At 40.8% G+C, this 26,633-nt stretch overlaps 1 protein-coding gene across 2 annotated transcripts in view; it reads left to right on the forward strand.

Annotated features, from left to right (window-relative positions):
* KSR2 (kinase suppressor of ras 2) overlaps positions 1-26,633 on the forward strand; it is an 887,084-nt gene that overhangs the window by 782,419 nt on the left and 78,032 nt on the right. For both annotated transcript variants that reach the window (XM_073560006.1, XM_073560082.1), the window contains exon 16: positions 3,237-3,370. In XM_073560006.1, the coding sequence (XP_073416107.1) occupies positions 3,237-3,370 (134 nt within the window). The remainder of the gene's footprint in view (positions 1-3,236; positions 3,371-26,633) is intronic.

The raw sequence follows: 26,633 nt of genomic DNA on the forward strand, positions 1-26,633 counted from the left end.
CCCCCCTTTTGTCTCTCAGATCAGTAAGGGAACTGCACCTAGAGCAAATGGCTGCCGGTGAGGATGTCCTGTTACCCGCTGGGTATTCTAAGATTCGTAATCAGAGTAAAAGCATCAGCCCAAGATTAATTTTATGGTTTAATTGCCTTAAGGGCGCACTAGATAATTACAGAAATATACAGTAAGCTATACAGTGGAATTACAGTGGATTTGCAGTCAGAGTAAAATATAGCAATAAGAGTACAAGAATTAGAGATATTAAGCTGGAGGTCAATTTACCAGATTGTAGGTTGCATGTGGGTGTCGGGAGCTCTGCAGTCCGCAGGTACAAGAATCTTAGTTGCCGGACAGACCCCAAAGCATGGGCCGCTGCTCCCCTTGGCAGATCTGTCCCCAGTTCCTTCTTAGATCATCATCGTCTGTTTTTTTCTGTGAGAGAGACCCTCTGCCATGGGCTGCTAGTTCTTAAGCAGGCTAGGTCCCTCCCCCTGTGTCAGAGGGTGGGATAATAATCTCCACCCTGTAGCTCCTTGCAGAACTTACTCCCAATATCTAAGAAAGGGGGTAACTTTCAACAGCATGATCGGATCAGGACATGAGAGGTACCAGTGAATGTGGTTTGTTTTGCCTGTCGTGTGGAGAGCAAACATGGCCCCATTGGGTCACTGTGGAGGGCCAATCTATGTATCTTAGGCCCCAGAACCCTCACCACCTTAGGAGTCGCACTGCAAGATGCGTGATTTCCTCAGGGTCACTCGGATATTTTCCATGAGTCCATAACTCGAAAGATGTGCTCATAATACATGATCCTAGGATGGAGCCGGAGCAGCTGGGAGAGACAATGAATGTGTATTCCTGTGTCTAGCTGACAGGCATATTCTAATTGAGGCCCCCAGGCGCCTCCCTACCCCATGCTGACGTGGCTCCTACTCAAGCTTTGAAGTTCTGTTTTGGGCCTTATCTCATTATCATACTAAAAGGCCTGGTTATTCAACATTGGAGCCCTAAATCATGCTTTGTTCATCACAGTAATAAATTGTGTTATTTCCAGCTTTACAGAAGGATGATAACACCATAGAAATGATAAGAATAATAGGCCTCAGTTACCACAACTGTCTACAAAGAAAACTGTTGCTGATAGCAACCAATCACAGCTCATTTTTCATCTTTTAAACAGCTCTGGGACAGTGTGGCGAGTTTTGAGTGGCGACTTTTGTGTTTCGACTTTTATGTGGCGAGGTTGGTGTATGTGTGGTGAAAAGTGTGCTGACGGTGGTATATGTGTTGAAGCACGTGGTAGTGTGTGGCGCATTTTGTGTGTGTTCATATCCCCGTGTGTGGTGAGTATCCCATGTCAGGGCCCCACCTTAGCAACTGTACGGTATATACTCTTTGGCGCCATCACTCTCATTCTTTACGTCCCCTTTGTTCACATCTGGCAGCTGTCAATTTGCCTCCAACACTTTTCCTTTCACTTTTTCCCCATTATGTAGATAGGGACAAAATTGTTTGGTGAATTGGAACGCGCGGGGTTAAAATTTTGCCTCACAACATAGCCTATGATGCTCTCGGGGTCCAGACGTGTGCAAAATTTTGTGGCTGTAGCTGCAACGGTGCAGATGCCAATTCCGGACATACACACATACATAAAAACATACAAACACACACATTGAGCTTTATATATTAGATTGCTACTCCGTGTTATCTCCAACATGTCTCTTATGTTGCGTTGCCCTTTGTTATTGTCACTTTTAAGTAGTTTTGCATTACTCAAATCTAAGACGTATCGTGTCACTATGCTTTAAGTGTTTTAATTAGAAGGACCCATCACAATATTGAGCGCGCAGGGGATACCTTCTCCTTGTTCCTGTGGAAAGTGTGACATGGCTTTCCATTGTCCAGACCATTTTTGTTATATGTAGGATTTTCACACAAGCAGATGCTGCGGCTTACTGCACACTTGTGACTTTTCTTTTTCCTTTGCCATAACGCTATTCTTTATTGACTATAAGTGTAATACTAAAATTATAAAAGGATTTGATTGTTAATTTATGTATCTGTCAAAACAAAAAGGGTATCATGGACAATCTAGGTAGCAGCTATTCCATTTTGCAGATCCCAAATGCTCTGTGGTGTTCATTTTCATGTAGGTATGTAACCTTTGCAGTAGAGGCCCTTGGGTTGGGTCCACAGAATAGCTGCTGGCAAGTGGGGCTTGTTTGGTGCACAAGTTTCAATATGCTAGTTCAGAACCAGAGATACGGAGAAAATTAATAAATCATATCTCCCCCAGGAGACTTGGAAGTGCACCATCAAAAACTGAAGTGCTGTAAGTACCACCTAAGAAGATAGATTGGTGGCAACTGGCAGCAGTAATAGTCGGCACAAAACTATGTTGACAGGTAGCCATGTTACAGGGACGTGAGAAAAAAATGTGTGAAAAACACAGGCTAAAGGATAAAAATGATCATAAACGCATTCAATTTGGGGTATGCAGCTGATTTGCACAAACGCATAATATCAAGCTTCTGATCACACCACGTATGTGCCATATACAGTATGATAGCAATGTCTGAATATGTGAAAAAGGTATTTCTGCGACTCATAGAGTGTGACTGCTATCTCTGCACCCCCTAGCTACAACCCTAGACCTATAAATCCTACACTTAACAAACGGAGTAATACGTCTAAAAGTATGAAAATATCAAAATGATTTTATTAAAAATATATATCCACATAAGACACAAAATATAATAGTATACAGACTCAAACAAACAAAGCATACTTCAAAAAGCTCATGAATGAAGGACACAAAAATTGAGTGTAGCAGCCTGGGCATAAACAAACAAAACCCACTAGAAATTTGCATGAAAAAGGTGCCAATAGCAAATGAATCCAAAAAAGTGCATAGTGCATATAAAGTGCAAATAAAATACTACGTAGCCATTACATCAATATCGCTTTCATATAAATCATAGTGATAAAGGTCTCAGTGAGGAAAGATAAGTCTTACCCATAATTAGCTGTCAATTTCTGTGTCCTATTGCAGCCCCAACGCGCGTTTCCCGTGGGCTTTCTCGGGGGGCTGTACCTAGACCTATACCTCAGATTGCACAGTTTTATCATTGTTTTTTATAATTAGTTGAATTTAACAACAACAATGTGAATTTGTAGTTTGTTTTCTTTGGTAGACACCAGTAGTAATCAATAATTACATTTGTTTGCTTTTATTTTAGGGAATGGGATATCTCCATGCCAAGGGCATTCTACATAAAGACCTCAAATCAAAAAATGTTTTCTATGACAATGGAAAAGTAGTGATTACTGATTTTGGCCTTTTCAGTATATCGGGCGTGCTGCAGGCTGGCAGGTATGATGTAATATCTTTCATTAGTATTATATATGACCTATGTCTTTATATTTTAATTTTCAACTTATTAATCATGCTGAAAAGTTTTAGTCATGAGTCCGATATTTCAAAATACTAAATCTTGTATACCGGAGAAAATGTGGAATGATGCTACAGTAAATACTGGGACACATACTTTTTATAATACATATATATTTTAAGGTCAGTACTCCAGACTCTTGCCTTTAGTTTGCAGAAGATCTGTATTGCTTGCAAATATGAATGTGTTTATTTGGCTTAATGATGATGAAAAGGTTATTGGGAAAAAAATGGGAACAAACCCCATGTCAACTTATTCTGGTGGCTAAACCAGACACTTTAGTGGTTGGCTATTTTGATATTTTTTATGAGGCCTCTTAGTTCCCTATGTACATTACTTTTATAAGATTTATAGTAATAGCATAATTAATTGGTTAGTTTTTTATGTTATTAAAAATTAAAATAAAATTAGTAAGGACATACTGCAAGATTCATCTTTTATAGTAATCTGTAGTAAATGAAAAATTCCACCCAAATTATCTGGATAATAGAACAAGTGATAGATCAGAAGAGATTTATCTTGGGAAGATGAGTTAGGTAATGTAACTGAAGATGGATTTTACTAATAATTAACCAAATGCCATGGATAAAATAATTTAAAAGTAAATTGGATATCAACAAAATTATCGTTTCAGCATAACCCTACATAAGACATGGTAGAGTCTCCATTTTCTTTACATGCAAATGGATAAAAGTATATGAGCAACTATGCAGTGTGTTCATTAGTGTCTGACATATTGCCTAAGAACAAAAGTCGATATGTGATAGTCTCACTTTCTCCTCCCTGGGGTGTCCGAGCATGCCAGTGTCATTCAACGCTTGATCTATACTCCTTTCCTCTATATGTGGCAGTCCATCTGATGAAGGTCTAAAGTAGACCGAAACATTTTTCTGGATTGCACCATTAAAGTTTGTTCTCTTCAACACCACAAGGAGTGCCAGATCTTTTTCTCTTGTAATTTTGTTTTTAAAGAATAACTATTGTTTTAGTTTTTATTTCATAAATCAATAATACACCTGAAAATAAGAAACTTTATAATATATCTTATCTAAGAGATCTGCTTCTTTCTCTGGCATAAATGATCAGTAATTATCAAAATTCTCAATTCAGGTAAACTCTGTATTCAGTGAAGACACCTTCCCATTACTGAGATAGGAGATTCTATGTAGATGGGAGGGAGAGGCTACAGGCAGAGCTTCTCCATCCTGCTCTCAGTTCTAGCTAGATAGAATCTCATCAGTAGCGCTACTCACCTCCTGTCTCAGTAATGTAAGAATCTGTCTTCACTGAATACAGATTTTACCTTAGAATTGTGAATTTTGATAATGACTGATTAATTCTGGCAGAGGAAGAAGCCGATGTCGCTGATAAGTTATCTCACAAAGTTTCTTATTTTCATGTGTATTTTTATGTGTACTATTGATTCATAAAATAAAAATTAAAATGATAGTTACTGTTTACATTTACATTTTGTTACGATTTTTAGTTAGAAATCCCTTGTTTTCCTTTCCCATAACAATTGAAAGGAGTGGTGTCATATAAACAAACCTTGCCCATTTTCTGTTTTAAGTTTGGAGTACCCAACTTAGTAATTTCTTTTGTTAGCTGTAGTTGATTTGGCTATGTATTATGGTCATCCGAATTTGGGTGGGACTCTGTATCAGAAAAATTGAGCTCTAATATATATGTACTGAACATAATTTTACAACCTAAAATTTAAATGAGGATAAAAATTAGACATCAACATATACTGTTATGCTCTCACATGGATTGTGGACCCACTGTGCCATGAAGTGAGGAAAGCATGGAGGGGGATGGCTAAGCAAACATTCGACTTTTCACTGGCAGGTTTGCCTGGTATGCAGGAACAGCAGGCACACGGCTGATACACAGGCGGGCAGGTGCTTGCATGCATGGCTCTTATACAGGCAGGTGCTGGCAGGCACGGCTGATATACAGGCAAGTAGGTGCTGGTGGGCATAGCTGATATGCATTCAGGTGCTGGTGGCCATGGCTGATATATAGGAAGGCAGGTGCTGTCAGGTACTGACAGGTACAACTGGTTCACAGGCAGGCAGATGCTCGTTGACACGACTGATTATGCAGGCAAGTAGGTACAACTGGTAAACAGGCAGGTACTGGCAGGTAAGGCTTCAGCAACAGGAATGTATAGAATCCAGTTCAGACAGGATGGACCAGAACGGATTTAGGGAGAACTAGGTTATTGGCAAGAGAGGTTCCAGTCTGCAGGTGCGGACAGGCATGCAACCGGAGTTGTGGACAGGAAGGGAACCACAGGTTCTCACAGGACAGACAGGACCAGGTTCACACAGGGCAGACAGGGTAAGATACCCACAGGACAAATACAAGGACACGTACACTCAGGTCAGATAGAGCCAAGTTCACACATGGCAAATACAAGGACAGGTGCACACTGGACAAACAGGAGCAGGTTCACACAGATCAAATAGAAGGATAGGTACACGCACATTTGGAGGAAGGTACTGATTCAGACACAGCTGGTGTGGAAACAGATGCTCTGTCAGACAAAGAAAGATACAGACACAGATCCAGATTCTGAGATAACAGGTTCAGGGAAAGATCCAGACTTAAATACAAACAGGTTTAAGTGTCAGGTCCTAATTTAGACAAGATCAGACACAGGTACATGTATAGAGTTCAAGCCTGGGCATAAGGACCCAGGGACACAGGTTCAGACAAGGTCAGACACAGGTATAGGTTCAGGATTCAGACCTGGGCATACAGATCAAGGGAAACATGTTCTGGTAAAAAGAGGACTTGACAATGGACTTTGCAGCTTAAGGACAAGCTAGACACCAATAGGGGAGGGTGTCTTTAATAATAGATGCCTCCCATGTATTGGCTGGGGACATTTTAGTAGCACGTACACTACACCTTTAAGACACAGGAAGTGCATGCTCGCCCATACTATGCACGATATCTGGAACAGACACGCAGCTGGGGTGGTGAGTACATCAACTTCCCTACCACAGAGAGGAAGACGCACACAAGGACGCTGGCATTATACATACAATAAAAAAGCTACATATGATATAAAAAAACTTATAAAATGTAGATACATCTGAAATGGCACCAAGCTATGTTTTGTCTACCTGGGATGCGTCTGTGAAAATAATTTTGTTTTTTTCCTATGACTTCATGTGATTCAGAAATCACATTTACAAATTACTACAAAATGTGTAGATATAAAGTTAGTAAGAAATGTGAAAATTACAACATTTTTCTGCTGTGGGTCATTCCATTTCAAGTGATCCAATTATGATTTTTTTTTTGCCTGACATCTTAGGACATTTATTTTCTGTGGTGTTTTTTAAAGTGCCGCTTTGGTAAATTAAAAATTTTAAGTTTTGAATTTTTATCTTAGTTTTATGTTTTATAGATTTCTAAAGTTTTGAAAGCCTGAATTTTGGGTTTGTATGATTTTACATTTTTTATCAGATCTCTGGCTGAAATTAATATAGAGATTTGGGAGAGGCACACAAGACTATGTTGATATTTTGCTTTTCAAGAGTCAAATTCTAAATTTTGATGGGTGATGGGGGAAAACTGTATGTTCTAAATTTTTCTAAAAGTGCATATGCGTTACTTGTGCTCTTGCCTGTATTTGTACAGGGAGTCAAGTTGGGATCTCTGTAGGATCAGATTTCTAAATGTGATTTTCTAAATGCAGTCTCATCCTAATCATATATTTAATACTAAGTTAAAAGAATATTTTTAAGGCCTTTTTAAATATACATACATTTTTTTATTATTACATCACTAGACATGTCCCTTTTCAAGTTTTTAAAAAAGAATAGTGCAGTAGTTAAATTATCAAGCTATAAAATAAAATCTGACGTAGCCTTAAACAATTAATAGTAAGTCTTTACACTGAGCTTTCTTCATCAATTTGTCCCTTCAAGTGGGTGAAATGTAATCTTGTCAACAATATCTTACTAACAATGGCCATTTCCTTATGTCAGAGTATGTACGGCTGTTATGGGATTGGGCTCACCTGAGTTAATTTCTAATTTTTTTTATCATTAAAATGTCTGGTTTTCTTGGATTCACAAAGGACGTGATGGACCAGAAGGTGCAGAAAAGTCACTTCTACTTCTTCATTATCATAATCTTTGGAGAGTACACTAGCAAGCCTGCAGTGCTGATCATATTCACAGTGTGACACTAGTAATGGACAGGCCGTGAGGCAGAAGAATCAGATGTTCCAGCGTCAATACTAAGAGAGTATGTAGATAGCCAAGGGAAAAGACGAAGGCGTAAGTCAGGTCACTGTCCAGGGTCAATAACAAGAGATAGTGGATCAAAAGCCAAAGGACAAGACAAAGGGATAGTCAGAACATGGTCCAAAGGGTCAGGCAGCAGAAGATCTGAAATCAGTGCAACAGAATCAGGCTAACACTCACCAGGAAGCACAAATTATGTCTGGCAGGGATCAGTGGCAGACAGCTCAGTTAAGTAGCTGGGCAATCACCAGAACACTGAACACCTGGAGAAAGTCTCACTCCTCCCAGTCACAGATTGGATAGCTGAGCTGTCAATCAAGGCACCGATAGCTCAGCAAGCCCATCACGGGATTTGACAGCTAAGCTGTCAATCAAGTTACAGACAACTCAGCAAGACAGTCTCCATAGAACAGCATAGCAATCACTCACTGAGCAGAGGAATCATGACACACAGGTCACATAACCAGTTATATCATCCATTGCCAATCTTGTGTCACCTTCAATCACTTCATGGACTTCACTGTCATTGCTGAATGAAAAAATCCTTGTTTTTATTTTTCTTTCACTATGTGGAATGAAAGTGTGGTATTTCTGAGTCCCTTCGATGGGTTCTGCTTCCTGTGTCCAATGTTTTAACAAACACTCCTCTTCTTCGTAGTCCTCGTTTGTACAGTACATAAACTGGATGTTAGGAGCATTTTTCTCACTGCAGTTGAAAAGTTGCATGGGTGTTAAAATTTGGTCTCAATATGGCCTCTGGAGGCTATCTCAAGCTGCAAAGCATTTCAAGGTGCCTCCTAAACTATCACATACACCTTTGCCATGAGCTGTGGCACAAAAGTGCCATTCAGCTTCCATTCCAAAATCTTTATTGTGATGACATACCTTGATAAAGTTTTTCTTGCTTTTATATTGTGCAGAAGAGCCATCCGAGAAGTAGTGGACCTTGCTCAACTGTCTCCCCCTGTTCCTTCTCAACATCTTTGCTGTAATAAAGCTTTCTGCTCACTCCAGCCATACACCTCTGTCCTCTCCTGCTTCTAAGCTGTAACATAATATAAAAATGTAATAATATCTAAAAATCATGAATTGTTTTTTTCACAAAACATAGACCCTACACTTTTTGCCCACAGGCTGAAAAGATCTGAATTCAAGATTTTCAAATACAGTCATGGCCAAAGGTTTTGAGAATGACACAAATATTAATTTTTACAAAGTCTACTGCTTCATTTTTTCTAATGGCAATTTGCATATACTCCAGAATGTTATAAAGAGTGATCAGCTTAACAGCAATTACTTGCAAAGTCAATATTTGCCTAGAAAATGAACTTTATCCCCCAAAACACATTTCAACATCATTGCAGCCCTGCCTTAAAAGGACCAGCTAACATCGTTTCTGTGATTGCTCCATTAACACAGGTGTGGGTGTTGATGAAGACAGGGCTGGAGATCAGTCTGTCAGGATTAAGTAAGAATGACACCACTGGACACTTTAAAAGGAGGCTGGTGCTTGGCATCATTGTTTCTCTTCTGTTAACCATGGTTATCTCTAAAGAAACACGTGCAGTCATCATTGCACTGCACAAAAATGGCCTAACAGGGAAGAGTATCACAGCTAGAAAGATTGCACCTCAGTCAACAATCTATTGCATCATCAAGAACTTCAAGGAGAGAGGTTCCCTTGTTGCCAAAAAGGCTCCAGGGCGCCCAAGAAAGATCAGCAAGCGTCAGGACCGTCTCTTAAAAGTGTTTCAGCTGCGGGATCGGGCTACCAGCAGTGCAGAGCTTGCTCAGGAATGGCAGCAGGCAGGTGTGAGTGCATCTGCACGCACTGTGAGGCGGAAACTCTTGGAGCAAGGCCTGGTCTCAAGGAGGGCAGCAAAGAAGCCACTTCTCTCCAGGAAAAACATCATGGACAGACTGATATTCTGCAAGAGGTACAGGGAGTGGACTGCTGAGGACTGGGGTAAAATCATTTTCTCTGATGAATCCCCTTTTCGATTGTTTGGGACATCTGGAAAACGGCTTATTCGGAGAAGACCAGGTGAGCGCTACCACCAGTCTTGTCTCATGCCAACGGTCAAGCATCCTGAAACCATTCATGTGTGGGGTGGCTTCTCAGCCAAGGGAATGGGCTCTCTCTCAGTCTTGCCTAAAAACACAGCCATGAATAAAGAATGGTACCAGAATGTCCTCCAAGAGCAACTTCTCCCAACCGTCCAAGAGCAGTTTGGCGATCAACAATGCCTTTTTCAACATGATGGAGCACCTTGCCATAAAGCAAAGGTAATAACTAAATGGCTCAGGGAACAAAACATAGAGATTTTGGGACCATGGCTTGAAAACTCCCCAGATCTTAATCCCATTGAGAACTTGTGGTCAATCATCAAGAGATGGGTGGACAAACAAAAATCTTCAAATTCAGGCAAAATAAAAGCATTGATTTTGCAAGAATGGACTTCTATCAGTCAGGATTTGATCCAGAAGTTGATTGAGAGCATGCCAGGGAAAATTGCTGAGGTCCTGAAGAAGAAGGGTCAACACTGCAAATATTGACTTGCTGCATTAACTCATTCTAACTGTCAATATAACCTTTTGCTACTCATAATATGATTGCAATTATATTTCTGTATGTGATAAAAACATCTGACAAACACACATAAAAACTAGAGGCCAGCAGATCATGTGAAAATATAATATTTGTGTCATTCTCAAAACTTTTGGCCATGACTGTAGACACTGTTCATATAGTTATGTTTTGAAGTATGATCCCTTTGAGATCCCAACTTGAATTTTGGTACAGATGTGGCTTAAGAGCATAGGAAGCACATGCAAATTTTTGGAAATTTTTATATAATATTGATTTTTTGGAAATGCTTTTCAAAATTTTGCTTTTGAGTCTGCATGGGTAGAATATTAAAAAATATACTCTTGTGGAAGCCTGTACAGTGATTTTCCTGCTTCTCTATTTTGATTCTGGTCTGAGTTATGAAAAGAATCGTAAAGGGATGCAACACATTTTTTCAAAACTTTGAAAATTAATTTTAAGAAAACTAAAGTATTTAGAAATGTTTCTAACACACTATTACCAAAGAACTAAATCTCAAAAGAATTAAAAACAAAAAGGGAAAATTGCATTGGTTCACTTGAAATCGAATGACACACGTGTATGATTTTTTGTCTGTAATATATGAATTGCATGCAGTACGTCACACTTTTTAGATGTGGCTGCACATCCCAAAGTTACAGAAAAAGGGCGACATCAAAGTGGCAGAACTAGCCCTATTGTTTAGCGCAAATTCGGCCAAGGGCAAAAATGAGACACAGTCATCCTGATCAGCAGATATGAAACATCTCAAATAGAATTCCAAAGTCTGGTTTGTTCTCTCAGTCTGCCCATTGGTCTGAGGATGAAATGCAGAGGAGAAAGATAACTGAATTCCCAGTTTGGAACAAAGCTCTCCAAAATCTGGAAACAAACTGGACTCCTCTGTCTGACACAATGTTCTCAGGAATTCCGTGCAACCGAACCACCTGTTGTAAAAACAAGGGCACCAACTCAGAAGAAGATGGCAACTTTGGGAGTGGTACAAGATGAACCATCTTAGAAAATCTATCACAGATCACCCAGATAACAGTCATTCTCTGAGAGACAGGAAGATCAGAAATAAAATCCATTGAGATATGAGTCCATGGCCTCCTGGGCACCGGCAGGGGCATCAACAACCCACTAGAACGAGAACAGGGCTTGAACAAGTCCCACAGGACTGCACAAAATTCCTGACATCACGAGATAAGGCAGGCCACCAAAAAGACCGACTCACAAAATCTCTGGTACCAAAAATACCTGGATGACCAGCCAATGCGGAGCAATGAATTTCAGACATTACTCTCTTCCTCCACTGGTCAGGGACATACAATTTTCCCAGGTTCAGGTTTGTCCTCCTAAAATTCCTCCAGGGCACGTCTCAAATCGGGTGAGATGGCGGAAAGAACTACACCCTCCATTTAGAATGGTAGTAGGCTCGGTCACATCAAGAGAATCCGCAAAGAAACTCCTAGAAAGGGCGTCCGCCTTAACATTCTTAGTGCCCGGAAGAAAAGAGACCACAAAATTAAAACGCGTAAAAAACAAGGCCCACGTAGCCTGTCTAGGATTCAAGCGTTTGGCCGATTCAAGATAAATCAAATTCTTGTGGTCAGTGAGGATCACAACTTGATGTCTAGCTCCCTCCAACCAATGTCTCCATTCTTCAAATGCTCATTTCATGGCCAACAATTCCCGATTCCCCACGTCATAGTTACGTTCAGAAGGGGAGAATTTTCGAGAAAAGAAGGCACAGGGATTCATCTTAGAAGTCACCGGATCTCTTTGGGACAAAACGGTTCCTGCACCAATCTCAGAAGCATCTACCTCCACCTGAAATGGGAGTGAGGCATCAGGTTGCCGCAGAACCGGAGCAGAACTGAATCTCCGCTTAAGCTCCTGAAATGCCGAAACTGCCTCTGGAGACCAATTCACCACATCAGCACCCTTTTTGGTCAAATCAGTCAGTGGTTTAACAATACCAGAAAAATTACTTATAAATTTACGGTAGAAATTAGCAAAGCCCAAAAACTTTTGGAGAGCCTTCGAAGCAATGGGCTGAACCTAATCATAAATGGCCTGTATCTTGGCCGGGTCCATTTCAATAGCAGACGGGGACAAAATAAATCCCAAAAATGAAATCCTCTGTACACCAAAGAGACACTTCGATCCCTTAACATACAGAGAATATTCCCTCAAAATCCGGAACACAGTCCGGACATGTTCCACATGAGAATCCCAATCACTGGAAAAGATCAAAATATCATCCAGATAAATGATCAAAAACTTATCCACAAAGTCCCGGAAAATATCGTTCATAAAAGACTGGAAGACAGAAGGGGCATTAGTGAGCCCAAAAGGCATCACCAGGTACTCAAAATGTCCCTCCGGGGTATTAAATACCGTCTTCCATTCATCCCCATGCTTGATGCGAATAAGATTATACGCCCTCCTGAGGTCAAGCTTGGTAAACCAACAGGCACTTTTAACTCTGGAAAAGAAATCAGAAATCAGGGGTAACGGGTACTGATATTTAATAGTGATTTTGTTAAGGGACCGATAGTCAATACATGGCCTTAATGAACCATCTTTCTTGGCCACAAAAAAAACCCCAGCATCTAAAGGTGAAGAGGATGGTTTAATATGACCCTTCTCCAACGACTCCTTGATATAGGACCGCATAGCATCATGTTCGAGTACCGATAAGTTGAAAAGCCGACCCTTGGGAAATTTACACCCGGGCATTAACTCAATTGCACAATCAGAACTCCTATGAGGAGGCAAAGACGCAGACTTACTCTCACTGAATACATCCGAAAAATCAGCCAAATAGTCAGGAATATCATGAGACTGGGGAGAGGTGGAAAAAACAGGAGTGTCACTAAGAACACATTGACAACCCCAACTCACCACAGACACAGATTTCCAATCTAAAACAGGATTATGAGTTTGCAACCAAGGGAAACCCAGAACAATAGTATCATGCAAATTGTGCATCAACACCCCTCAAAGGGATGAGAGTCCGCAGGGGTATCGAGGGAAAACCACAACGCTTAGCAAAGTCCAAATCCATCAAATTCAAAGCTGCTCCTGAATCAACAAAAGCCTTAGTGGAAAGTGTAGACAAGGAGCAGATCAGGGTAATCGCCAAAAGAAACTTAGGCTGTACACTGCCCACAGCAAATGTGTGAGCAAAACGCTTTTCTCGTTTAGGGCAGACAGCAATAGTATGAGGGGCGTCCCTGCAGAAAAAACACGACTTATTACGCCTTCTAAACTCCTGACATTGCGCCCTAGACAAAACCCTATCACATTGCATGGGTTCAGAAGTTCGTTCGAAAGGCGGCAATGCCTCTTGTGTAGTTTTACGTTCACGTAAACGCCGATCAATTTGAATTGCCAATGACAGAGTCGTCAAGACCAGAGGGGACAGGAAATCCCACCGTAACATCTTTTATGGTTTCTGCCAAACCCTTCCGAAAAAGAGCTGCTAGGGCATTGTCATTCTATTTAGTAAGGCCCGCCCACTTTCGGAATTTTTGACAATATAACTCTGCAGAATCCTGACCCTGGTTCAATGCCAATAAAGTTTTCTCAGCTTAATGAATAGCATTAGGTTCATCATATAACAACCCCAAGGCTTGAAAAAACACGTCCACATTAGCCAGAATAGGATCTCTTTGGTGTCAAAGAAACGGCCCAATCCTGGGGATCGCCGCGTAGCAGGGAGATGACAATTTTAACCTGCTGCACAGAGGTCCCCGATGAGTTAGGTTTCAAAGCAAAAAATAGTTTACAATTATTCTTAAAATTAAAAAATTTAGACCGATCCCCAGAAAACACATCAGGAGTAGGGAATTTTGGATCAACAGCAGATGATTGAGTGAGATAGGCAGAAATTCCCCGCACTTCAGCAGCGAGCTGCTCAACACGATCAGACAATTGCTTAGTCTCCATTTAGACAAAAAATATCCTATCCTTCTTTAGAGTACCCTAGAGTCTACAGTTAGGCTGGTGATTCTGTTATGAATGGGCACTGAGGAGGATAGCAGGCCCAAGCTAAGCCACAGAAAACCAGAGAGGTTGGTAACTAAGCGGATGCAGACCCCTGATCCTGTCTACACAACTAGCAGTAGCCATTGAGCGTGCCTACGATGATCCTAGATGCCTCAGCACAGCCGGAGAGCTGACTAAGCCTAAGGCAAGAAAGGGGAAATCTAAACTGCCCTGGAGCAGACCCCAAAGGAATAGATAGCCCCCAAACATATATTGTCAGTGAGACAAGATGAAAACACAAACGCAGGTAGAAAAATAGACTGAGCAAACGATGGGGTCCACACTGATTAGACAGGACAGAAAAGGAAAGACACTGTCTGCAATCACGCAAAAAAACCTGCAAAAAGTCCAACACGTCTGATGCACAAAAAACACTGAAGTCGCACGACTTCGCCCCCACTATGTCAGCACTCTGGTATATTCTGAAAGCAAAGCAAAAAGAAACCAATATAACAGGGGACAATACAAACTGGCACATGCAGTAACATATGAGTGGTGGTTCAGCACAGCCCCAGCCGGAGCTGGCTGACCCACACAAAGCAAAGATAAACAAAACTAGATCAAATGGAGACAGAATAACAAATGATCCACTTAACTGAACCATGCAGGGAAAGAGCAGGAGACATCAAACCTCAGAGGGCACAGGAAGAAAATCACCAGCAGGGATAAAGGGAGTCAGCTGTCTTAAATCCCAATCAGAAACCCTAGATCTCCAATCGTCTTCCTCATTATCAGGTGGCAAGCCTCTCTCAATCAGATCAGCTCCACTACCTCCAGTAACCACCAGAGGGAGTCCAGAAAGAGAACTCGCAACCCCTCTGTCAATCTAACCAGCTCCACTACCTTCAGTAATCACCAGAGGAAAGCCAGAGGGAGAATTCACATCATTTAACGCTCTGTAGGAAGATCGATCTTGCACAAGCCTAGGTAGGTCCACCTGGGTCTTCTCTACTGTTATCTTGATAGTATCAAGCCTTTGGGTTGCTGGTCTTCCTCTTTGACTTGTTCCTTCTATTCTTCCTACCATGATATCCTTCTCCAGTGATTACTCTCTTTGCATGATGTGCCCAAAGTCGTCAAGTCGTAGCTTGGTGATCCTTGCTTTGAATAAGATTTTCTGGCTTGATTTGTTCCTGTATTGAATGGTTTGTTTTTCTTGCCTTCTCCAGCACCACATTTCCAAGGTGTCAATTCTTCTTCTGTATCATCCATATGTTAGCACAGAAAAGACCAAACTATGTACAAGCCGAGTGATTGTCACCAGTGAAATGTTCCTCGATTTGAAGACCTTGTTCAGTGACTTCATTGTAACAGAGTAACATAGTAACATAGTTAAGGTTGAAGGAAGACTTTAAGTCCATCTAGTTCAACCCATATCCTATCCTAACCTGCCCTAACATGTTGATCCAGAGGAAGGCAAAAAAAACATGATGACTTCTGATGTTGTCGCTCAATATGATCAGATCTTTAGCTATTGTACCAAATCATTTAGAAACATGTCATCGTGTGCTGCATGTGTTTATGTGGTTATCCTAAGGTTTCCATAGGATTAGTGTTATACTTGCTTTTAATCATTTATGTTGTGGCAACTTAAGCTCAGCCTTATGGGGGGAGAACAGATTCCTAGTCTAAACCTATAGTGTCTCCATATTGTCACATTATTATTCTTTTTCTATAAATGGTTGTCACAGAGATCATTGCTTGGAAACATTTTCAAACTTTGTTGATTGGCCCATACTTCCTGTATACACCTTTACACAATAGTATTCAGTTATTTACTAAGGGCTTATTCACACATCACTATTTGGTCAGTATTTGTCATGAGAGCTTGTAAGCCAAAACCAGGACTGGTACACACAGAGAAAAACTATAATTGAAAGATTGACATCTGTTCTGTGTTTTGGAGACAGTCCTGGTTTTGGCATACAAAAAACTGATAAAATGCTAATCAAAAATACTGTTGTGTGAATAAAGCCTTAGAAAGCTATACTGAGTCCACTTCCAGATGTCCCTTGATTTTGATTATCCATTCTTTGATTAGTGTTTGGTTAAAAGAATCCATACCTTGGTTATATAATTATTAGGCCATGTTCACACAGCAGTATTTGGTCAGTATTTTACCTCAGAATTTGTAAGCCAAAACCAGGAGTGACCAATAAATACATTCCATTGTTCCATTCCTGGTTTTCGATTAGAAATACTGATGTGAAATACTGAGCAAATACTGAACCTGTAAATGTGGCATTGCTATACAGATAGATATATTAATCACACATATCACACACAGGAAAAGTGAATGCCTTTTTACTTTGGTACCAAGAACCTGGAAAGCGTAGAAAAGGCACATTACTTGAAAAAAATAAAAATAAAAAGGGCTTAAATAATATTTTTATGAGTCTCGTATAAGCAATAATAAAAAATAATCTAAATCTGTCCTGTTTTTGTGATGGACGCAGAATGCGATGCCTTGTAATGAGCCGTTCATTTATGTGTCCATTACAAGACAGATTCTTATTCCATGGAAATAAACAAATAAAGTTTGTATTGAATGACTACAAACAAAGAACTCAAACCACAAAAATTGATATAGCAAGTCTTTTGGAAAATTGAAAACTCTGTTATTCAAAGAATAAGCTGAAGTTCCTGAAACCTTAATACCCCTTAAGCCTCAGCTGGATAGCATTGCTTTCCCTTTTCTTACTGTATCACAAACTTGTTTTCTTGTCTATAAAATATTCCATGAATTAAAGGGGTTGTGTTTTTTTCAGAAAATTCCAGTCACGGGGCACAATTTATTACAGATAAACTGTACTTTACAGACTGTCCTTGGGTCCAGCGTTGAGTCTCCGCCACTGCTCACGGTATCTGGTATTGACTACAATGCTGACATCACATCGACAGTACAGCAGCCAATCAGTGAACGGGAAGTATTGCTGAGCTCACTGACTGGCTGTAAACGTGACATCAACCAATACCAGACATCGGGAGCAGCTGCGTAGACTCGTCACTGCACCCATAAAACAATGGTGGAGTATTTTTGTGAAGCGTCTTCTTAGGTGCTATACTTGTCATGGCTTATTTTTTATACTTCTAACATTACACCCAACACAGCTTCTAAGATTATGAACATGCTACAAAAGATGGAACACGTTACAAAAGGCATAACAATTCATTTTTAGATTGCTGTGCATTATGTTCATTATTTGTAGCTGTTTTATAGCAGTTTTTCTGGTGGGTTCCAAACGGAATCCACCTGAAAAAGAAGTTATGTGCACATAACCTAAGAGTTCTTCAGATTCAGGAAGCAGCAGACCCATACAAACCTAGTCTTGGTCTGACGTGACAATTGCATGCAGGCCTGGCAATACTCTAAGACTGGGGTCCCCAACCTGTAGCTCAGGAGCCACATGAATTGTAGCTCGCGGCTGTCTGCTTGCTTGGTGCATTAGCTCCAGGTCTAGCAAAGAGCTGAAGAGTGCATCTCAAAATGGTGAATTTTGTGAGTAACCCGACACAGAAGAGCAGATCTGGATGCACATATACTGGTCTTATGGGTTTAGAAATAATTTAAGGATGGTGTGCTGGAGACAGGATGAGACTACCGATCAGAGGAGGTGCTTGAAGCTGGATATGACAGAGTAGCGGGAGTGTTTGAAGGGAGAATACTAAAGGGGGATTGTGGGAACCCTTGGATCTTGGTATACTGCTTCTGTGGAAAGGCTTTGGCTGTCATTATACTCATAATAGGGGCTTTAGTTGCCACTAATGTGAGGGAGTATGGGAGCTGGATGTAGCTCGTGACCATCTCTCAAAGCTGAACATGGCTCACGGCCCTCTCTCAGAGCTGGATGTGGCTCTCAGGGTCAGAAAGGTTGGGGACCACTGCTCTAAGAGCTCCAGACTGATACATTATAGCAAACTTCTAGAGCAACAGCAGGATTAGTAGGTAAGTACTGGTTGCTACCTTCAAATGTAAATGAGAATGTTGTTATTCATTGACAGCAACCCAGTATCTTGTAAATGGTGAGAAGTTAAAACTCAGAGGCCACTAACGTTTTTTTTTTTTTAAATTGATCAAAATGGCGCTAGTGACTGGAGTACATTAGAACCAAATGTTGTGACTTTTCAAAATTTGCAAATGATTATTCTGGTGAAAACATATGGAAATCCTAAACTCTGCCCAAGGAGCCAAACCCCAAAAAATAAATAAACAGACAAATTGAAAAAGTGGATTTAAAAAGGTCCAAATGGAAATATTAATATGACACAGAAAAAAAGAAAACAGAAAATGCTAAAGACTAGAAAAAAAAACAGTACAAATATAATAATTAGGGTGGCTCGAATAGCTTTGGATAAGAGCTTATCCGAATAGCTATAGCGCTTACCGAATAGCTGCATCAGGAATCCGGATACCTGGAACACTCCCGATAATCAACTGTTCGGAGCTGCAGCTGCATGTATTGCGGCTGTGTGACAGTCACAACACATGCATGGAGAGCCTGTTTGTTGTGACTGTCACAAAGTCACGACACATGCAGCTGCGGCACCAAACAGCTGATTATCGGGAGCGCTCCAGGTATCCGGGTTCCCGAGGCAGCTATTCGGGAAGTGCTATACCTATTTGGATAAGTTCTTATCCGAAGCTATTGTATCGAGCCTAATGTATATCTAAAACAGGTAACATTTTTTCATATCATAATGAAGCTTTATGCGACTAAATCCAGAACCCCCTTTTAAAGGAACCTGCCAGCTGGATCTACACTTACAGACTAATTGTATGGCTGCATGTGTCTTTTAAGGCTGATTAGAGGCAACCCCATTGTATGAGGAAAATATACAGCATATGAGAATATAAGGTGTGCTCTATAGGCGCAAGAGTCCTGCCCGTTCCCCTTCTGCCTCACTCTCTCTTCCCATAAGAGCTGAGGAGTCATATTTTGAATGAGTGAAGCCACAGTATTAATAAGCAGCAAAGTACTGGGAGGAGAGAGTGAGCCCGAATTAGGGACTCAGTCTGTCTCACTGGATGTATTATCGGCAGATGGGGCAGGACTGGTTTGCACATAATGCACAATTTTTGACTATTCAAGGTCCTATGGATATGCGGGGAAAGAAGTTTGAAAAGGTGAGTAAACTTTCCCCACAAAGTGAGTTTGCCTATATCAGCTTTAAAGCCTGCTGTCACTCTTACATTTTGCACAGCGCGCACTCATGATTCTCTGGTGCCAGTGTCAAGGCTGGGAGGTCTTGTGACCGCAACGATACGATCAGCATACTTCCTGCCAGATTCCAGAAATACATGGCCTCGCTCAATTCATATGTATTGAGTGGGACAGCGCACTTCTATTTGGAGTGTGTCCGGGAGTATGCATATTGCATCACCTGCACTGGAGAATCCTGACAGCACGTGCTGTGTGCAATGTCACCATTCACATATCGGCAGTCACATAGGGTGACTGCAGACTTTCATGCTAAACCTGGACAACCCCTTTAAAAGACAGATGCAGCCACATATGCTGTATAGTTTATCGGTATTGATCCAGATGTCAGGTCCCTTTTTATATGGAAAAAAAATATATAAAAAAAATCGATTTCCAAGATGATGCTAGAAAATTAACTTTCAAAGTCACATTTTGTATCTCAACCAACTTGGCAGCGCTCCGTGCTTGGGCTGATATAAAACACACCATTATAAACCAATGATAGATAGAAGTAAATTGGCTATGAAACCCACTCCTCTGTGTGTGATGCTTTGTCACTTACTGCTATTAAGTTTAATGACCTGACTTACTTACCTCCCACTGCTATCTAAATTCTTCCCCTCACTCCTGATGAACTGTCATCATGAAAATGGAAATGTGCCATCCTCCCTGAGTATTATCTCTGTATATCAATATGTATGTCTAAAGTATGTGCAATACCTATATTGTGTGGGCATATTATACATCTCTTGGATAGAGTTGTGAATTTCTTTAGCATGATCTTAATATCATCAATATTCCCTGGTCTGCCTCAGATCTCCCACACCTCATAATTAGTAATGTCTGTAGGCTATTATACTCTCTTACACATTTTACATAGCAAGCCAAGCTATGAAGAAGTCATTAAGAAATATTTTTTTTTATATCTTGTCTTTTTGAAATTATGGTTCATCAAAGTAAGTGAGTAGGAAAAAAGATAATGAAAAAATAAATTATTGTCTACTAATTAATCTGATCGGGCAGGAATTGCTTTGCAAGAAATGTATTTCTGAAATATTAAGCTATAAATGAGTTATTAAATTATTGTAATGGTATATGTAAGCCACTTCCTTAAAAATGTGCTGCCAAGGAAACTATTACCGAATTATTGATTAAATGATACCTTAAAAGTTTTTAATTCAAAGGTTTTTTAATTTTTAAGATTTTTTTTAACTTTAATTTTGAAATTATATTCGTCACTTTCACATTGATCCTGTCTAGAGTCCTAAAAAATATGATTCCAATGTGTTAGTAGTCCTCTTGTCAATAGGGTATGCGCTTTAATGAGCACTGATTAACAGCACAAGTTTATCAACGCTCATTTATGACTCTATTCACACAAGTTAATGCAAACTGATCATTAAAACAATTGTTCATTCACCATACAACATCTATAGTGTTGGCAGCACATCCCCTTTTTGCATGGGACATTGTGTGCTGCTGACCATAATAATTTTTATGCCGTCATAAATTATCCAGGTAGCCGACGAACAAGCATTTTGCCCTTTCGTTGACTAATCGGCTGCATGCTTTCTTAAACGGGCCAATGATCAGGAAAAAATGTTCTTCTTTAAATTGATTTCTTCATCATTGGCCTGAAGTCTGCCAGCACTGATGTAGACATAATTAGAAAAGGTCGGTGATATGAATACTCTCAGTTCTCACTTACCGTAATACATGTATTTCGTGGAAGAATAAAAAAGGAAGGGCACAGGGCAAAGTTTTCAGAAGAGAAGTGCCAGAATTGTTATTTTAGTAGAAAAATTGCTAATCTATTTACTACTCTATTATAAATGTAACCATTATTATGCAAAATGAGTAATTATATAACAGTTCAGTGACACTATATACATTTATTATAGCATGCAAGCCATATCCGGCCCTTTGGCTGTTCCTGTCTGACTCATGGACCGGGGTTGCCAGTGGGTTGGAAATCAAATGCAGTGCAGTGATGGCAGCATTGCACTGCACAGGTGACCCTTAGATGAAGGTCAGGTATGCATGTGGCATTAGAAAATCAGGGGAGAGGAAGAAAGAATGTGTGCAAGAGAAGAGATCAAGTACAGGAAGGTCAAAGCAGTGAGAGAAAGAGAAAGTAGGATAAAGTGATTGTGACAGATAAAGAGATAGAGACCATGGAAGAAATTATAGTAAGGATCACAGCCAATCAAGATACATCTATTCCTATTATATTTACCGTATATACTCGTTTATAAGCCGACCCCCAAATTTTGCCACAAAAAAACTGGGAAAACTTATTGATTCACGTATAAGCCTAGGGTGGAAAATGCAGCAGCTACTGGTAAATTTCAAAAATAAAAATAGATACCAATAAAAGTAAAATTAAATGAGACATCAGTAGGTTAAATGTTTTTGAATATCCATATTGAATCAGGAGCCCCATATAATGCTCCATACAGTTCATGATGGGCCTCATAAGATGCTCCATACAAAATACACCCCATATAATGCTGCACAAAGGTTAATAATGCCCCCATAAGATGCTCCATAGAATAATATGCCCCATATAATGCTCCATAAAGGTTATGCCACCATAAGATGCTCCATAGATTATGCCCCTATAAAATTCTCCATAGATTATGCCCCCATAAAATGCTCCATAGATTATGTCCTCATATGCTGCTCCATAGATTATGCCGCATATGATGCTCCATAGATTATGTCCGCTCCATAGATTATGCCCCATATGATGCTCCATAGATTATGCCCTCATATGCTGCTCGATAGAATATGCCCGCATATGCTGCTCCATAGATTATGCCCCCATATGCTGCCCCATAGCATATGCCCCCATATGCTGCTCCATAGAATATGTCCCCATATGCTGCTCCATAGAATATGCCCCCATATGCTGCTCCATAGAATATGCCCCCATATGCTGCTCCATAGAATATGCCACCATATGTTGCTCCATAGAATATGCCCCCATATGCTGCTCCATAGAATATGCTCCCCTATGCTGCTCCATAGACTACACCCCCATATGCTTCTCCATAGAATATGCCCCCATATGCTGCCCCATAGAATATGCCCCCATATGCTGCTCCATAGAATATGCCCCCATATGCTGCTCCATAGAATATGCCCCATATGCTGTTGCATATAATATGCCCCCATATGCTGCCCCCATAAGATTCTTCATATATTATATTCGCCTCTCCTGCTCAGGACCCGGCACCTGAGATATTCACCTGTCCGGGGTCCATCGCTGCTCACCGCTGTCTGCCACTTCCTTTGTCAGTGACTGTTCAGCCAGCAGAAGGCGCAGCACACACTAACCACATCACCGCGCCCTTTGCTGCCTAAATGTCACTGACACAGGATGCAGCAAACAGCGATGAGCAGCGATGGACCCCGGACAGGTGAATATTCTATATACTTTCCCCCTCCTGGCACGGTCTCTCATGAGTTTAATGAGCGGTACCATGTGACCGCTAAAGGCAGGAAGGGAGACCGTGGGAGAAGCTGGGGGGCTGCAGAGACCGCACCAGGAGGGGGTAAGTATGACTCAGGTATATGACTCGTGTTTAAGCCGAGAGGGGGACTTTCAGCCCCCAAAAATGGGCTGAAAATCTCGGCTTATACATGAGTATATACGGTACTTAAAAAGGTTGTCCACTACTTGGAAGCCCCTTTTCAATATCTGTGTTGCTCCCCAGTAAAATAATAACACCTATACTCACCTCCGGTGCCGTTCCAGCAATGTCAGCAATGGTTCTCCCATGGCTCAATATAACATTGTCATGCGATCTCTGCGTACAATCAGTGTTGGTTGGAGGAAGTGAGTGATTTGCGGCAGCCCCCTCACTCTTCTGGATCTCTTAATTTGCCCAAAGGAGGGGAAAGTGAAGCAAGCGGTGATCAGCTCCCCGTGGGAGCCAGTGCCAACACTGGTGGAACAGTGTCAGCACCAGAGGTGAGCAAAAGTGCTATTATTTTACTAGGGGGGAAACATAGGGATTCAGAGGCTAAATAACAGGAGCAGTAGAACTTATAAACTTTAAAAATGACAGTAATTTAAATGGTTTTCATTAGCTGTTACTAATCAGAACACATGTTCCAATAAGTCCTATCGTAGCATGTACAGTTAGGCCCAGAAATATTTGAACAGTGATGCAAGTTTTGGCAATTTAACGGTTTACCAAAACATATTGAAGATGCAGATATATAATTAGTATGTACTTTAAGGTTATTTGCCCACGTTAGCGTTTTTAAACGGTCAGAAAACTGGACTCCTTCCCAGAAACCGCGCGTTTTATTTCCGCGTGTTTTTTGCGCGATTTTTGCAAAAAAAACGTGCGTTTTTCATGCGTTTTTTTCGCGCAGTTTCTGGGAACATTTGAAATGGCTAAAAACGCGGAGCAATGCTGAAATTAATGAGCATGCTGCGTTTTTAGCCACTAAGGGTTTCCTGAGCGCTTAAAACGCATGCATTGGCACAAAAAGCCAAAAATGCATTAAATTTAATGGGAAGCTTCTTTTAAGCGTTTCTGCAGCGTCTGATCCGGCTCAAACGCTGCGGAAATGCTTGCAAAAATGCAACGTGGGCACACAGCCTAAATGTAGACTCTCTTTAATTCGAGGGTATTAACATCCTAATTGGAGTAAAGGTTTAGGAATTACAGCTCTTTAATATGTAGCTGTCTCTTTTTAAAGGGACCAAAAGTAATTGGATAATTATCTCAAGAGCTCGTTAATGGGCTATTCCCTTGTTAACCCATCATCAATTAATCAGATAAAAGGCCTGGAGCATGTTCCATTTGTGACATTTGCATTTGAAAGCTGTTGCTGTGAACCTACAACATGCTCTCAATGGAAGAGAAACAGACCATTTGGCTGAAAAACAAGAAATCCATCTGAGACATAGCCGAAATGTTAGAAGTGGCAAAAAAAATCATTTTCATACATTGCGGTGGATGATCACAGAATCCTTTCCATGGTGAAGTAAAATCTCTTCACTACATCCAACCAAGTGAAGAACACTCTCCAGGAAGTAGGTGTTTCAGTCTACCATAGAGATAAGACTTCATGAAAGCAAATATAGAGTTCACCACAATGTGCAGACCATTAATCAGTCTTTAAAATAGAAAGGTCAAATTAAACTTTGCCAACAAAAAAATCTAAAGAATGCAGCCCAGTTCTGGAAAGCATTCTTTAGACAGATGAATCTAAGATCAACTTGTACCAGAATGATGGGAAGAAGAAAGTTTGGAGAAGGCTGTACAACATGGTGGAGTCAGTGTGATGGCACGGATGGCTTCCAATGTCACTGGGCCACTAGTGTTTATTGATGATGAAAGTGAAGACAGAAGTAGATTGAACCAAATGCTGCAAGGATATTGGACGGCGCTTCACAGTGCAGATCGACCATGACCCAAAGCATACTGCAAAAGCAACCCAGGAATTTTTTTAACCCTTTAACGACTGCCGATACATATTATAATATGATACGCCGATACACCCTATTCTCTCGTTCCCTCTGGGAATAAGTGAATAGTGCCCCCCCCAGAGTCTGAAAATTTCCAGGGTCTCAGCTACCCTGAAGAGCATGATCAGGGCTTGATTCTATGGTCCCCGATCACGTAATTCATTGAATAACAGCTGTTGTGAGTTCATTTTTCCCTTCACCATTGAGGTCTGATGAACTCCCTCCTCTGGTGAAGGAAGGTAGTGAGGCTGATTACCAAACACATGGGCAGCTAGATGATGACTGGGTGGCTGGAATTGAGGACTGGATATAAGGCTGCCGACGCCCTTCTTCCTGGCTGGTGATTTTCCTGCTGGATTCTTAGAGACCAGACTGATTCCTGCATCTCAAAGCTAAGTTTTTCTGCTCTGCTTTGTACTCTTCAGTTTTGTTTTTGTTTTGCCTTGTTCTTTGGGAGTTCTGCCATCCCCGGCCGGGGGTGAGCTGAATTCCATTTTTTGTCTCTGATCTGTTGATATTTTGCTCTGTCTTCAGAATATACCTGAGTGCTGATACTGTATAGTCTTTTGAAGCCTAGCGACTTCAGGGCCTGTTTTTCCTATCAGTCGGTTGGCTCATTTTGATAGGGTTTTTGCGGATGGCAGACAGCAGCTTTCCTATCCTGTCCTATATAGTTAGCTTGGGCCCCATCATTTGCTCAACCTATCTTTCTATCTGTGTTAGTGTTTTCATCTTGCTTCACCGTCATTATATGTTGGGGGCTGCCTATTGCTTTGGGGTCTGCTCTGGGGCAGTTTAGTTTTTCCCCTTTCTGTCTTTAGGTTATATAGTTCTCCGGCTGTGATCGAGGGGTCTAGGGCACCGTAAGAACCCCCCACGGCTACTGCTAGTTGTTGTGGATAGGTTCAGGGGTCTGCAATCCGATAGCTGCCAACCTCTCTGGTTTTTCTGGACTTAGCTGGTATTTTGTTTTTTCCTCCTTCGGTGACTCATCATAACAAACAGTGATCTCATAAAAAAGGGGAATCAGGTGTAAAAATAATTTCTCTCTCGTATGACATCATACCTCTGCCATCCTCTGGTACCTTAACCATCCTCTGGCCCTCTGTCTCCACTTTATGATGAAAAATGGCAGGCTCATGCGCTGTTCACCTACCGTGATCTGCCAGCTGGCACCCGGTATCAGCAGGCATTTTTCTTAATAGTTCTTGACTTTTGATCACTTTGATATACCCTATCACAGTGTCCAAAAGCCCAATAATTAGTAAATCATCCTCCCCGTGTCATCCCATTAGTCACATTACATTTATTTTATTTTATAATTTTTATTTCTTTCATCCATTGGGGTTAGGGTTGAGTTTTGCTGTTTTTAACCCCTTCAACCCCGGGCCCTTTTTCATTTTTGCATTTATGTTTTTCGCTCCCTTTCTTCCCAGAGCCATAGCTTTATTTTTCCATTAATATGGCAATATGAGAGCTTGTTTTTTTGCAGGACAAGTTGTACTTTTGAACGACACCATTGGTTTTACCATATCGTGTACTCAGAAACTGGAAAAAAAATTCCAAGTGCGGTGAAATTGCAAAAAA

The sequence above is a fragment of the Dendrobates tinctorius genome, unplaced genomic scaffold (genome assembly GCF_039654945.1).
Source record: "Dendrobates tinctorius isolate UK_male_01 unplaced genomic scaffold, ASM3965494v1 ptg000003l, whole genome shotgun sequence".
Lineage (NCBI taxonomy): Eukaryota > Metazoa > Chordata > Amphibia > Anura > Dendrobatidae > Dendrobates > Dendrobates tinctorius.